This window comes from Octopus sinensis, linkage group LG4 (assembly GCF_006345805.1).
Source record: "Octopus sinensis linkage group LG4, ASM634580v1, whole genome shotgun sequence".
NCBI classification, from domain to species: Eukaryota; Metazoa; Mollusca; class Cephalopoda; order Octopoda; family Octopodidae; genus Octopus; species Octopus sinensis.
This window is the reverse complement of record NC_043000.1, coordinates 4,923,475-4,940,732: the sequence shown is the minus strand read 5'-3', so window position 1 is coordinate 4,940,732 and position 17,258 is coordinate 4,923,475. Positions and strand designations below refer to the sequence as shown.

General features: G+C 35.7%; 1 protein-coding gene across 1 annotated transcript in view; it reads left to right on the top strand.

The window, feature by feature from the left end:
- LOC115210210 (junctophilin-1) overlaps positions 1 to 16,972 on the top strand; it is a gene marked incomplete at its 5' end in the record, with an annotated part of 74,390 nt that extends 57,418 nt beyond the window's left edge. Inside the window, 3 exons of the mRNA XM_029778679.2 lie at positions 4,734 to 4,852; positions 15,660 to 16,720; positions 16,937 to 16,972. Of these exons, the coding sequence (XP_029634539.2) occupies positions 4,734 to 4,852; positions 15,660 to 16,720; positions 16,937 to 16,972 (1,216 nt within the window). The remainder of the gene's footprint in view (positions 1 to 4,733; positions 4,853 to 15,659; positions 16,721 to 16,936) is intronic.
- Positions 16,973 to 17,258: the final 286 nt, after the last annotated feature.

Sequence of the window (17,258 nt, the reverse complement as noted above, 5' to 3'; positions counted from 1 at the left end):
TGATAATTACAGTGCTGCTGATGGTGGGGATGTTTGATAACGCAGCGATAGTAAATTACTAATGCAATGCTGCTACAGCTATTTTGCTGCTGCTGCTATTGTCTATATATTGCTGTTGTGTTGTTGTTGTCGTTGTTGTTATTGTTGTTGTCGTTGCTGTTGTTGTGGCAGTTATGGTTATTGCTTCACCATTTCGGTTGCTTAGCAAATCTAGGCTGTATGTACTAAAGATCTGCCTTCACATACTAAATCACACACCACACACATGCGCTGACGGACGGACACACACACACACACACGCATATGCACGGACACACACACACGCATATGCACGGACGGACACACACACATAGCATTTCAGTTTCAGTTCCAGCTAATTGACCGAAACACAAGTTGGTAAATAATATTTTCCTCTCTACCGATTCCCCGCTGTGACAATCATAGAAAACTGAAAATTATATTGATCTTTTATTGTTTTTGTGGATATTTTTTTGGCTGAGTCAGGGATGAACATTCTTAGTTCTTCTGAAAGAACCAAACAAATGGAGCACTTTCTCAAAAATTCTTTATATTATCATTAGATCTGTAAACAAAGAATTACTTCTGTATTTGAATTTGTATGCATAATACATGCGTGTGTGTTTGTGTGTGTATATATATATATATATATATTGTTATATTTCGGAATGGTCATATTGCCAGTTTAGCCAATAAAAACACATGCACTATATATTTGGTGTTATTTTGCTTCAGTGATATTTATTTTTTACATTAATCTTAATCTTATTTCGGCCAAAGTTCTTTCGTCACACTCCTAAACTGGCAATATGACCATTCCGAAATATAACAATATCTGTTTCAACACACGACTTCACATAAAAAATCTTGCACAACAAATATTTAAACGTATATATATATATATATATATATATGTATATATATATATGAGTGTATTTATATACTCGTTTACTTGTTTCAGTCATTTGATTGCGGCCATGCTGGAGCACCGCCTATATATATATATATATATATATATATATATATATCATAATCATCACCGTTTAACGTCCGTTTTCCATGCTGGCATGGGTTGGATAGTTTGACTGAGGACTGGCGAGCCAGAAGGCTGCACCAGGCTCCAGTCTGATCTGGTAAAGTTTCTACAGCTGGATGCCCTTCCTAACAATGTTAATATTGAATAATGAAAATAAGTGCTCAACATCACATAAGTAGATAAAAATTCTTTATTTATGGGTAAAGGCTACCATTGGTTTCATGTTAAGAGAGAAGTTCCGTAACACTTATCAAGAAAGGCTGTCTTCGCTTGGCTTTAACACCTGCATATTAGATTTAATCCATCACGCAATTTTAAAATCTGGCTGCATGACTTAATGCATCTCCTGGCTTAGTACCAACACCTGACACCTTGGATGCAGTTAGCAATGTCGGCTCCGCTCCAAGAATTCTGGTCAAGTTACTAGTTTGACTTATACCTCCCACCCATCTTAGAAGCCATGGGCACAGACTTAACTCTTAAATTAAGTGGTTGGACAAAAATCATGACACAGGTACAGGGGTGGCTGTGTGGTAAGAAGTTTGCTTCTCAACCACATGGTTCTGGGTTCAGTCTCACTGCATGGCACCCTGGGCAAGTGTCTTCTACTATAGCCTCAGGCCAACTAAAGCCTTGTAAGTGGATTCGGTAGATGGAAGCTGAAAGAAGCTCGTCATGTATCTTTGTGTCTGTGTTATCCTTCACCACCACTTGACAACAGGTGCTGGTGTGTCTACATCCCCATAACTTAGCAGTTTGGCAAAAGGGACCGATGGAATAAGCACCAGGCTTAACATAAGAATAAGTCCTGGGGTTGATTCATTCAACTAAAAATTGATTAAGGTGGCGCCCCAGCATGGCCACAGTCTAATGACTGAAACAAGTAAAAGATAAAAGATGCAATATTTCCCTTCCTTATCTAAAACATTAAGAAGTGATTTCAAGGAAATTTGACTGCTATTTCTTGCATGTCTCACAATCGCATTAAGGATGTGTCATGCAGGAATTGCATGAACCATAGCAGACTTGGTGATTGACTATTAAGAAAATGCTGTTGCTGTTGTGAACAGAAGGAATAGTTGTTGTATAATCAGTATTAATGAGGATAGTATTTTCTTTTTTACATTTCTTAATTACCATTCGTTAATGTTAAACAGGTCAGAAATAATTAACATGTTAATAACATCTTGTGCAAATGATGGCAATGGTGATGATAAAACTGGCAGTGATGGTTGTGGTGATGGTGTTAGTTAGACTGGTGGTGGTGGTGGTGGTGTCAAGGGTGGTGATGGTCATGATGGAGGGGTGATTGATGGGAGTAAGGGTGGGTGGTGGTGGTAGTGGTGGTGGTGGTGGCGATGGAAGTTTTGGTAGTAATGACAGTGTTATTAGCAGTGGTAGTAATGCTTGTTGCTGTTGTCATGGTAGTAGTAGTAGTAGTAGTAGTAGTAGTAGTAGGGAGTTGTGGTAGCATAGGGTGAGGATGATGATACTGCTACTGGTGGTGTTGGTGGTGGTGGTTGAGAAATTCGTTCTCCTTCCTAAAGACGAGATAATCATATTTGACTATTCAACCAACAAGGTAATCAGTACAAGAAGTTTATTGATCCCTGCTTTTATTCTCTGCAAAATCAGGATGGAACAATATTTCTATTGTATTAACATATCATTATTATCAATATATTTTTTTTTATTTTTTGTTTTGTTGCTCCTAGATTTTTATTTTTATTAATTTTTTTTTCTTAAATATATTCTGATTTTATTTTCCAAAGATGAATTTACATCCATAAACCAATATTTTATAACTGACTTTTTTTTATTCTATCCAAGTGTTTCCTACATCTTTATATATGTATATATGTGTGTTTGTGTGCATGTGTGAGTGTATGTATGTATGTATGTATGTATGTATGTATGTATGTATGTATGTATGTGTATGTGTGTATGTATGTATGTACGTATGTGTGTGTGTGTATGTATGTATGTATGTATGTATGTATGTATGTATGTATGTATGTATATATGTATGTGTGTGTGTGTGTATGCGTATATGCAAATATGGCCAAGAAAATAAAAGAAAGCAGATATATATATATATAAGCAATATATATATATCATCATCATCATCATCATCATTTAATGTCCATTTTCCATGCTGGCATGGTGGGGTCGGTTTGACTGAGGTCTTGAGAGCCAGCGGCTGCACCAGGCTCCAATCTGATCTGGCAATGTTTCTACAGGTGGATGACCTTCCTAATGCCAACCACTCCAAGAGTGTAGTGGGTGCTTTTTATGTGCCACTCAGGCAGACCTGGCATCGATCACATTCGGATAGTGCATTTTATGTGCCACCAGCACGAGGTACTGGCATTGGCCATGTTCAGATGGTGCTTTTTATGTACTACCAACACAGGAGCCAGTCAGGGGGTACTCGCATTGGCCACAATTGGATGATGCTTTTTATGTGCCACTGGAAAAGGGGCCAATCAGCCAGTCCTAGCATCGATCATGATTGGATAGTGCTTTTTACATGCCACCAGCACAAGAGCCAGTCAAGTGGTGCTGGCATCGGCCACGTTCGGATGGTAATTTTTACACACCACCAACACAGGAGCCAGTCAGGCGGACCTGGCATCAACCACATTCGGATGGTGCTTTTTACATGCCACCAGCACAGGATCCAGTCACGGGGCACTGGCCACAGCTATGATATTGGTTTTATTTGACTCAACAGGTCTTCTCAAGCATATCATACTGCCCCATATATATATATATATACATAGTAGAGTCATGTGGCTTAGTGGTTAGGGTGTTGGATTCATGATCATAAGATTGTGGGTTCAATTCCTGGACTGAGTGGTGCATTGTGTTCTTGGGCAAAACACTTCACTTCACATTGCTCCTGTCCACTCAGCTGGTAAAAGTAAGTAATCCTGCGAAGGACTGGCGTCCCATCCAGGTGGGGAATATCTACACCATTGAAACTAGCCTGACATGGCTCAAGAAGGAAGCATTTATTTTATATATATATATATATATATACACACACACATATTTGTATAGATATATATTTATAATGTATATATATTCAATGTATATATATATATATATATATGTATATCAGCATATAATTGTATATGCATGCATATATATATATATATATATATCAGCATATAATTGTATATGCATGCATATATATATATATACATCCACACACTTACACATATGTATACATGTGTGTACGCATACAATCCTTGGTTTCCATGCCTAGACTATATAATTATATTTACTTACTTTCCTCGATATTATCTCATTTACATATACAAACCTCTGTTGCCCATCTTGCTAATATTTACTGTATTCCATGCTATATCCAGTTTATATTTATGACTTTCATAGTATATCATATTTCTCTTTGCTGGATATTTCTTATGTTATATCAGGCTTGTATTTGCAAATTTTCATGCTATATCCAATCCAATCAGATTCCATCCACACCAATATTTACTGCTTCCATACTGTATTAAATATAAATTTATTTCTATGTTATGCCTAAGTGATATAGTATTCTCATTTCATAATGATTGTACTACGTTATCTCAGTATTATGTAGAATTTTTTTTTTTTTGAGTTTTTCTTTTATATATATCTATTTTTTTTTTGTTTTGTCTTTTTGCAGAATGGCTAATGCCCGTTCAAAATCAGAGCAAGCTGATCATGCTGCGTCATTGGCTGGTCAGGACTCAGATATTGCACGTATGAAAGCTAAAGAATATGCTCCAGAGTTTATCCAACCTGGTATGTATGTTTTTCCCTCAAAATATTTCTATCACTGTGTTATTTGCACAACCTACCGTAAAGGAACAAGTGGCTGAATGGATAACACATTGGAACATAATACTTAGCCACATAACTCCTCTACAGCAAGAAACCTGTTTTTTTCCAGCCCCCTTTCTCTCACATTTTAACCCCTCATTTCCAAGCATGAAGCAGCCTCTTTCTCTGTTGCAGCCCCACTCAGTCAAAAGGAATTTTAGTCTTGTGAACTTCATGTGAACCGACAATATATTGAGACATAATACCTAGCCATGTGGCTCATCCACTGCAAGAAACTTATTCTATTCGAGTCCCTTCTCTCACATTTTGACCCCATATTTCCAAGCTCAATGCAGCCTCTTTCTCTCTACTATAGCCTCATTCACTCAAAATGAATATTAGTTTTGTGAGCTCCACAGTGAATGGATAACATTGAAATATAACACTTAGACATGTTGCACCTGTACAGCAAGAAGCCTGTTCAAGTCTAGCCCCTTCTCTCACATTTTGACCCTACATTTCCAAGCACATTGCAGTCTCTCTTTCTACTGTATCCCCACTCAATTGAAGGGAATGTAAGCCTTGTGAGTTCCATGGTGAACGGATAATATATTGAAGTGTAATTCTTAGCCATGGGCTCCTCTACAGCGAGGAAACTTCTGCTTTGGTCACTTTCTCATACAACCTCTCATCTCTAAGCATAAAGCCACAACCTCTTCAATTGTAGCCTCATTCAGTCAGAGCAGATTTTAGTCTTGTGAGCTTTGTAGTGACCTCACTGATGCTAATGTCTTTAAAAAAATCACCCAGTTCACACTGTAAAGTGGTTAGTATTGGTGCTAAGAATGGTATTTGGCTGTAGAAATCATGCCAAAGCAGACTTTGGAACATGATACAGTCATTGGACCCATCAGGTCTTATCAAACCATCCAACCCATACCAGCAAGAAACATGAATGTTATATGATGATGATCCATACATGGGTCATTGGTTCAAATCCAGTACTAGCATTTTGTTGTGTATTTCAGAGGAGAGCATGTTGGTCCATTTTCTCTCAATTCATCTTGTTCACAGTCACAATTAGCTACCAGATCACATGAGAAACATATGTCCTGATAGACTTACATCATTTCTAAGAGAAGCATCTTTTCTTATCTGCTTTTCTTTGTGAAACAGGAGATAAGAACTGCTTCTCAGGGGGCTCATTTATGCTGAGAAAACAATAAGAACAATGAACTGGCAAATGGTTAGAATGTCATGAAATATTCAGCAGTATTTGTTTTGGTTTTTTATATAGTGAGTTCAAATCCTACAAAGGCTGACTTCATCTTTTATCCTCTCAGTGATGAAGTTTGGTACTTCTGCTAACTAACTCCTTCTCTAAAATTTATGCCTTTTTAAAACAGTAAATTGGCAGTAAATTTACTGCCTTAAAATGACAGAACATTAGAATGTTTTGAACCAAACGCTTTGCAGTATTTGTTCAACCTCTTTACATTCTGTGTTCAAATTCTGCCAAAATCAACATTACTTTTTATCCTTCTTGGTATGATAAAATACCAGTCAACTGCATCAGACAAAATACCTACATTCTGAGTTCAAATCCCCCAGCAGTTGATTGTCATGTACAGGGATTTATTTAATTTAGTTTTCCCTCCTGCAAAATTACTTATGTATACACACACACATATATATATATATACATATATATATATATATGTATATATATATATATATATATATATATATATGTGTGTGTGTGTGTGTGTGTGTGCATATGCAGGTACAGGACATCACCAAACATAAACAACATGAAATACGAAGACAAAAATTTGGTATGCAAACAACAAGAGAAACAAATGGAAAGCAAGATAAGTAACATAAAGAAAACAACCCTTCATCAGTTGCTGGCTGTCCATCTACTCCTCATTTCGAGCATCGCATACCAAAGTTTGTCTTCGTATTTCATGTTGTTTACATTTTGTGATTCCTGTAACCATATATGCATATATATATATATATATATATGCACATATACGTATATATGTACATATATGTATGTATATATGCATATATATGTATGTAAATATATATATATATATATGTATGTATGTATGTATGTATGTATGATCACACAGACATCTCATGAAATAGCTATGCACATACAAACACTACAGTAAGTATACATGATATCATACAATCTACTAAGGTACACTTAGCTTCCTCTCACTACACCTAATGAGTGCTTTCACTCCTACCATCAAATCAACATACACCTCACTCCCACCATTACCATCAACTATGATCTCCGATGCGGTCTTGCCTCTTGTGAGATTTATTCTAGTCGTAAATATTGCTTTATTCAACACTAACAAAATATCACTGATTTATTACATTCATATGCACAAACGACATTTTCTCTGTTATGTTAATTTATACAAAACTATTACCATGTTTATTCATCAATAATACATACTTGTGTATAATGTGCTATGAAATCCCAGTAAAAAATATTTCTCACAGATAAAATACTCCAACTTTCTTTCTGTGTTACATCGTAAAAGAAGTGGTTAGTCATATTTATTATAATTGCTGTATAATATTTTGGAAAATTAACACATTTGAAACAAAAAGTGACATTTGAAGATTACTAGTACAGTCGGCAGTGAAAGTGCATCTGTTGTGAAATCAACACAGTGGAAATTACATGATCGTTTGTTTTTTTTTTCATTTCCTTTTCATGAAAAAAGTGCATATGACACTACATTAACATAGTATGATACATCTTAAATGGAAAACTGAGTAAAGCAAAAGCTCAGCTTATACCGCTTCACTGCTGAGCTCACAAAAACTATAATATCTTTTCTTCTCTCTAAACTTTCAAATCATTAATTAGTATTAATAACTCAACATGAACTATTATTGTTCTCTCATTTAGTTAACCAAATGTGAAAGGGCCCAGTGAGGGATATTCTTCATGGTCTTTTATAATCTGGCAGAAATGGCTTTGAAATTTCCCTTAAATCCCACCTGGGCATCTTAAAACTCAAGAATGGCTTATATTGCTATAAGAAACAGTAAAGAATTCTTATGTAACAGTTTTGTTTACCAAAACTCAGCTGCAAAGTCTTGACAATTTTATTCCCTCAGTTGTCACCTGCTTAACTCTTTAGCAGTTAAGCCAGCCATATTTGGCTCAAATATTCAACCTGTTTTATGTTTAATCTGAAATAAAGTGTCTTGCTCAAGGACACAATGCATCACTGGGAATTGAACTCATGACCTTATGACTATGAGCTGAACACCCTAACCACTAAGCCTTCGCACTCATACATATAGAAATATACTGAGTAAAGTATTGAGACTTATTCCTCTACAAGTCTGCAGATATCCACCAAGTAAGACATTAATTATTCGCATTTACTATCATCATTATCATTACAGCTGAATCAAGTATGTATCCTAATACTATAAAATCATTTTAATTATGCTTCTTACCCCAACACCCCCCATCACTACCACTCTTAGTTCTGGGTTCAAAGTTTTACAGGAATAATAAACATGGTCGCCATGTACAGACACTAATGGCACATACAGCTCAGCCTCTCCTTTGTTGTCACTGACACAGCACTGAGTAATAAAGTGTGTTTCTGCTACAAATTTATTAACGCTGCGGTAGTATATTTTAATAGGTATTAGGCTTAACTCTATCAGTGTCGAACTCTACAAAGTACAATTACAAAGGGAGACAATTCAAATGATAGAAATTTTAAAGCCATAGGCAGCTTTTAGTTATCATACTTGAATGAATTGGCTGAAACCGAGGGGAGAGAATCTAAAGGTCGACACCAAATATTTTCTTGGCAATTTATTTTCTTTGTTACATAAGACAAAATTATTTGTCATGTGACTGATCAAATGTCTAAGCACATTATATTTTTAAATGATTTCAAATTTTGGCTCAAGGCCAGCAATTTTGGAGAAAGGATAGTTTGATAAAATCAACCCCAGTGATCAACTGGTACTTATTTTATTGACCCCTAAAGGGTAAAAGGTGAAGTTGAACTCAGAGCATAAAAACAGACAAAATGTTACTAAACGTTTTGCCCTGCAGACTAAAAATTCTGCCAGCTCACCCCCTTAAATGTTTTATTTAATAATAAGGGTTTCAAATTTTGGCACAAGGCCCGTAATTTTGGGGGTTTGGGAATAAGCTGATTACATCAAATCCAGTGCTCAACTGGTACTTATTTAATCGACCCCGAAAGGATGAAAGGCAAAGTCGACCTCGGCGGAATTTGAACTCAGAACGTAGCGGCAGATAAAATACCACTAGGCATTTCACCTGGCATGCTAACGATTCTGCCTTAAATGTTTTATTTAATAATCCTTCCTACTAAAGACACAAGGCCTGAAATTTTGGGGTAGGGTGCTAGTCGATTACATTGACCCCAGTGTTTCACTGGTATCTAATTTATTGACCGCAAAAGGATAAAAGGCAAAGTCAACCATGGCAGAATTTGAACTCAGAATGTAGCAACGGGTGAAATACTGCTAAACGTTTTGTCCAGCTTGCTAACGATTCTGCCAGCTCACTGCTTTAATGTGTTATTTAATAATGACAGCAATAAATATGAGGAATGAATTTTGTATGATAACCACAAATTTGAATCAAGCTTCAACCATTTATACAAAGTACACAGAACCACATATACAGCAAATTATTACCAGGTACTATAAGATAAATATATTACAAATTGAACTTCAGTATACACAACATAATAACCATCAAAGCTGAATCATTAGTAACACAAATCAATTTATGACTCACACTCTCACAAAACCTTATGTCACTTTAAGTATCACAAACATGACTATAGAAGAAACAAATGAACTGCGTTTTAGAACCCCTTTGAAAAGGAACAGGGCATTTTCTATTTTTTTAAGTATTTATTATACACCATGAACATTAAATTTAGATACATTTAAAGGGTCATCTCAATCAAAAAGTTGACATGTGGGCTGTGTGCAAGTCAGGGACAATTCAAGGAAGCAATAAAACAAACCATTCAGAGATGAAACCAAATGCTAACAGAAACATCTACGTTTGAGTTTCAGGAATGGCAAAAAAGGTCAAGCTGTACAAGTGAAAATATTGATTGGGAATGCACTACTTGCTTTTCCCCTTGGTTCTTTGTCAAGATCATATGACAATGTACGTATGGTAGCTTCTAGAAAATTAGTGACAAAAATTATGGGTTTCAGTGCATTAACCACGACATTTTCCTTTATTTATTTTTCTAAATAAGATGAATCATGTTTGCAAGAATACCTCTTCCCACATTAAATGCAGATAATACTTAAAAACATTATGTTTGTTAGTTTTATACATACATACATATATATATATATATACACATATACAGACAGACATGTGTCTATGTATGTATGTGTATGTGCCTATGTGTGTGTGTGTGTATCAAGTTTCATTCTCCAGTTTCAAGAGTTATAAAACACAGCTGAAATGATACAATTAACTGCATGTAAATAATATGTAGATTCATATGAGTCAATTCCGTTCTGTATTGATGGCCAGTTGCATCTCCAAAGAATACTAATATTTGCCTTAAGTAATACTGTACTCAGTACATCTCTGAAAACAGGATTTCTACATCTCCCTAATGGTTGCTTGATCTGTTAGAAATAATAGTTAGTTAGTTAGTTAGTTAGTTAATTTTTTGGCTCAAAAAGCAAAAAGCAAGGCCATGTAGGGGGACATGGAGTTATGTACAGGGTGGTGTTCATGTAAAGAGTTCAGGCCACTTGAGGTCAAGGGAGACTTTGAACCGAGCGGTCGTCGGCATCTTCACCGGATGGAGAAAGCCCCTCTCCTTCGATTGCCAAGTACATTCCATTATCTTTAAAAAAAAAAATCAAAGAACGTGCATTCTATTATCTTTCACTTGTTTCAGTCATTGGACTGTGGCCATGTTGGAGCAGCATCTTAAAAGGTTTTAGACAAGCAAATCAGCCCCAATACTTAGGTTTTAAAGTCCAGTATTTATTCTCTCAGTCTCTTTTGCCGAACTGCTAAGTTACAGTAATGTAAACAAACAAACACTGGTTGTAAAGTGATGGTGAAAGGACAAGTACAAAGCCACATATATATACATATATATATATATACTTGCCGGCATGGCTGTGTGGTAAGAAATCTGGTTCCCAAACACATGGTTCTAGGTTCAGTCCTACTGCGTGGCACCTTGAGCAAGTGTCTTCTACTATAGCCTTGGGATGACCAAAGCCTTGTGAGTGGATTTAGTAGACGGAATCTGAAAGAAGCTCATCGTAATGTATGTGTGTGAGTGACTTTGTGCCTGTGTTTGTCCCCCTACGATTGCTTGACAACCAGTGTTGGTGTGTTTGTGTCCCCATAACTTAGTGGTTTGGCAAAAGAGACTGAAAGAATGAGAACTACTTCTTAAAAAAATACGAAGTACTGGGGTTGATTCATTTGACTAAAAATTCAAAGTGGTGCCCCAGCATGGCCACAGTCTAATGACTGAAACAAGCAAAAAATAAGATATGCATATATATATATATATATATATATAGAGAGAGAGAGAGAGAGAGAGAGAGAGAGAGTTAGATAGATAGATAGATAGATAGATAGATAGATAGATAGATAGATAGATAGATAGATAATATGTGTGTGTGTATACACACACACGATGGGCTTCTTTCAGTTTCCATCTCCCAAATTCACTCACAAATCTTTGGTCGACCAAGTAGAAGACACTTACACAAGGTGCAGTGCAATGGGACTGAACTCAAAGCCATGTGGTTGGGAAGCAGACCTCTTACCACACAGCCATATTTTTATCCTAGATGCCCCCAAAACAAACAGGATGGCTAGGTTTAAGACACCTTTAATTGTATATCTGCTTGATTAGAATGAGCCTGGATCTCATCATCAACAACAACAACAACAACAACAACAGCAGCAACAATAACACTGCTTTCTCATCTGGAAGATGTAGTTAGTAATCAATAATGCAAGGGAAAAATATGTCTCTGATGAAAGATTTAGAAAATCTTCATGGCACAGTATCTACAGCCAGTCATCTGTAAAGAAATCCTTATTGGAAGAAATGGTTCAAATCACAGAATGTGGTGTAGCTTCAAACAGACTATCAAACAGGATTTGGCGGATGCAGTGATAGGATTAAGTGAAAATTATAAAATACTAGTACAATATTTTTCAGCAGATATAAAATAGTATTTAAAAAGACTACAGAATTCACAAACTTGAGCTACTACCCCAATTATAGGCAATGTTTTTGGTTGAATTATCAGTAATGTTCTATTTTTCAACACAAGTACATCATTTAGAGTACAGTGTCCTCTTTATCTCTAAGTGAAGGCAATTATTAAGAGTATTGGAACAGAATTACTTAATAATACCTTTGTGCAGTTTATTGAGTAAGCTGGGCTATCATCTGAGAGATGAATTCCCAGATGGTGAACTGAAAGAGTTGGTTGACATCTGAGATATAAACGTTAGGACAACTACAAAACTATATCATCATCATCATTTAACATCCATTTTCTATGCTGGCATGTGTGGACTATATTTGTTTAATGTAGAAAATTGAGTTTCTGGTATGTATATAATGAAATATGAGGATGAATAGGAGGGTATGAATGTCATTATTCAGTTTTATTTCAAGATTTCTTTCCAATAGAGAAAGAGCCAGTTTCTCACCTAAATCCAAGGCTCCTTCATTGGAAACAATATCAACAGGATATTTTTTGTATGTATGTATATATATATATGTATGTGTATAGATTTGTGTGTTTTGTTTTATGTATGTATTCTCATGCATATAGTTGCACATCTAGACATGCTCATATGTGTGTATGTATGTATGTATGTATGTATGTATGTATGTATGTATTATGTATGTATGTACGTATGTATGTATGTATTTATGTATGTACGTATGTATGTACGTATGTATGTATGTATTTATGTATGTATGTACGTATGTATATGTATGCATGCCTTCTTCCCAACTATATGGTTTGGGATTCAGTCCAACTACATGACACCTTGGGTGTCTTCTACTATAGCCCTGGACTGACCAAAGCCCTGTGGGGTGGATTTGGTAGACAGAAACTTAAAGAAGCCCAACATATATATATATTGTGTGTGTGTGTGATAGAAATGAAGGAGTGTCACTTCATTCAAGCAGTGTCATTCCTTTCCAATATTCTGTGAAAATTTGTCTGGTCATGGGGAAATATTACCTTACTTGGAAACAGGTAAGGGTTGGCAACAGGAAGGGCATCTGGTCATAGAAAATCTGCCACAGTAAATTCTGCTTAAACCATGCAAGCATGGGAAAGTAGGTGTTAAAAGGATGATGATAAGGTGGAGGCTTAATACATACATACTTATGTACATATGTATGTATGCACATACATGAAATAAATGTAGTAGAGCTCATTTATTCATTCAGATTTGATTGCTTATTCTGTCATTATTATGAGTTTCTTACTTTTGAGTATTTGTTCATGTGACAAACATCTAAATCATATTATCACCTGACTGAATAGCAATCAAATGAATCGTTTGCTTCAAACGAATATGTATGTTTGTGTTATACATGCATGTGAATGTGTGTGAGTTAGTGTCTTTGTTTTGCATATATATATATATATATATATATATGAATGTCTGTGTTTGTGTGTCATACATGCTTGTGAATATATTTTTGAATTTATAGAGATGTATATATGCATAGATGTGTGTCTGCGTGTGTCTGCGTGTGTCTGTGTGTGTGCATGCACATCCTTATTAACCCTGAAAACTCCTGCATCTGAATTAAACGTTATATTATTGACAAAGAAGTAAAACACAAACGAAAAGAGGAATAAGAGCGCATTAGTCAGAAAATATTTTGTTTCATAAATAAATTTAAATGCAAGCCTTCTAACATCTTACAGCAAGAAAGTCATTAAATGACTACACAAACAATCAAACAAACATACAAATACATAAATAAATGAGACAAAGCAATCATACATGAAAAGCCTCAACAAACAAAGGATTCCCTGTCTAGAAGTTACTGTGTTGTCAAAACTCCATTGACAACAGTCACCTTGACTTAAAAGTTGATTAATTAAACCCAAATTGGAAACAGCAGGTATAAATACAGCTCAAACATTAATTTGTGCAGCTAACTAGAAATTTTTAGAATTAATGTGTCTGTATATGCAAGCATGCATTTGATGTGCACATGCACAAACAGTATTGTATCTGTAGACAAAGCGAAATGTATGAAATACAGTCATGGATTGAAACATGTGCAATACTCTGCTAACTCATGCATACACAATAAGGGCACATACACAAACACATATGTTTATATGTGAGTGAGTGATATTTCTCTTAATCACATTCATCTCACACATAAAGACTTATTTCAAAGCATACACACAAAAACACACACACACGCGCACATCTCTCTCTCTCTCTCTGTCTCTATCTTTAGATAGATAGATAGATAGAGAGAGAGAGAGAGTGAGAGATAGATAGATAGATAGATAGATAGATAGATAGATAGATAGATAGATAGATAGATAGATAGATATGTGTGTGTATATATGTATGTCTGTATGTAAGTGTGTGTGTATATGTATGAATAAACATAAATATAAATATATATATATATAAATATATATATATATATACACTCACATATATATGTATGTGTGTGAAGGTGCATGGCTCGGTGGTTAAAGCATTGGGCTCACAATCATGAGGTAGTATATATTAGTGCCATTTCATCCTTATTTGAAATCTTCAGCATGACATAACCCTTGCCAAATGGGTTGTACTAAATTAAACATTTTATGAAGCAAAACATCTTAAAAGACTGCTATGCTTTTCAGAAAGACAAATCCACGACTCTGTTCCAGTTCCCCACCAAAACTTATTTAATATTTTAAAAGAAAACATGATCTTGGAAATATAATATTTCATAATTATTTTTTTTAATCACTGGCATCATATCAATGTCAGAAATTATTACTCATAATTATTAACAGCAACTGGTAAACACATGGTGTAATTCCTATAATTTTTTCTTTTCTGCCTCAAACTGATGCTTCATTCATTTGCTTATTTTACATGTTTCTCTATGCTAGCATGAGTTAAATTTATTATCGAAGCCCTGGCTTATATCTGGTTGCCCTTCCTGTCCCTAATCCTTACCTATTTTCCAAGTAGGGATCCCTTCTTTTACATGTCTTTGGTGGTGTGCAGCAAGTAGGTAGGTGATTTGTTGACAGAAACAACAACGACTCTGCATGTAGTGACTTTTGAACTTTTACAGAGCACGGATGTAAACAAATACGCAGACACTAGCATGCACACACAGACACATGCATGCGTGTACATGCACAAACACACATTCACATACACGTACATGTATGTGTGTGTGCATTTGTATACACACACGATGTCTACCAAATCCATTGCAAAGTTTTTGGTCAACTCATGTCTATTATAGAAGACACTTACCCGAGGTGCCGTTCAGTAGGATTGAACCCAAAACTTCATTGTCGGGCAGCTGACTTCTTCACTACACATGCCTATGCTTAAAATACTTATAATGCTTAATAACATTTAAGAAGTTATTCTTCAATTATTTTCTATCTAAACTGATGAAATAATTCTTTCAAACATACTAATTTTGTTTTTTATATTTCTTTCCACTCCTAGGAACTGATATTTTGAATAAGAAATTACAAGAAAACCCAGAAGATAATGAATATTGCCATATGAAGATTCTTCCAAATAACCATTCTGCACATCAAAGGTCAAAAAATATAATGGGGCATCAGTCACCAGATGACTTAATGGAGTCTTCCCACATTGGATTAACCGCTGGCCTTGATTCTACTCTTCCAGGCAGCTACAACCCTGGTATGCCAGATGGTATGAACTATTTAAATGATGCCTATCCACACACCCAGTTATCTGCCACACGAAACACTGAAAAAACTGCAATATCAAACACTCAACCCTCTCGTAGCCCTTCTTTGAAAATCCGTAGGTATAGTTTTCTTGCAGGCTCAAGAAGAGGAAGAGGATTCAGTGAATTATTCAACTCTACGATTCTGAACGACCATTTTGATCAGTATTGTTCAGCCGTCAAAGATGATAGCTTGGGTAGAGACCTTCTGAATACGGCCAGTCATCAGCAGCAGCAACGTCATCATCATCAACAACAACAACAATTAAAGCAACAACAGCAACAGCAGCAGCAGCGGAGTTGTGGTCCTGCAAGTGATACCTCACCAGATTCAGGAGTGTCGGAAACAATGGAAGAGGATAGCAAACACCGTCCATTGCAGAGGCGCCGTACGCTGCCCTGCATAATTAAGCGAGATGAAGAAGCCGAGAATGAGAAACAGCATTTAAAAGAAAATCAGGCAGCAGTCAGTAGTGAAAACTTGGCGACAAAGAACCCAGAGACAATTGTCATTGAAAATGGTATAAGGAAAAGAATCAAAACAGAGACCAACAGACAAAATAATGCTGACAGTGGGGTGCCAATTAAATCTTACACTATTGAAAGCCAAAGGAATTTAACTAAAGTTTGTAATCCTGGTAGTCTCCCCGACATTAATATTATCAAGACACGGTCTTTGATAAAACCGATGCCGAGAGAAGAAGCTTATAAGTTGTCGTCTCAGAGAAGAGAAGAGCTCCGTCACTTACAAGAGATTGATGAGCGCCGTAAGCAAGGCGATGTGTCTGTTATTCTTGGTGATGTCAAGGTAAGACTTTGCTTCTTTATCCTCCTCATCATCATCATCATTATTATTACTGGCATCATCACCATTATCTTTATTGTCATCATCAACATCATCACCATCAAGATCACTTTGATATCCATCTCCTGCAAGAAAATCTTGCAACAACATTCATTCTTTGACATCTATTTTTCCCAAACTTGTCTTTATTTTCACCATTTACCATTTCTATAACATCAGGTTTGCATTGCCTTCAGTAGTAATACCATTTCATAATCCTTTCTCAAACCCAAGACCATATTATGTCTACAAATGGTAAAATCTCTGTATTTCTTAACTTCTCCCATATTTTCCTAATAGACACATGAAAATGAAAGCAACTGCTTGTATTGATATTACTGTTGTTTAACATGCTACAGAAATGTTTGTTTAATAGGAGGATAGACTCTGATAAATGTCAGTATCCTTTGATTGGCATCTACTACATGACCTTTATAGAGTATTGGTTTGTCCTAAAACATAATCCATTATCATAGCTAAGAGCTTCAAATGTGAATTGAAG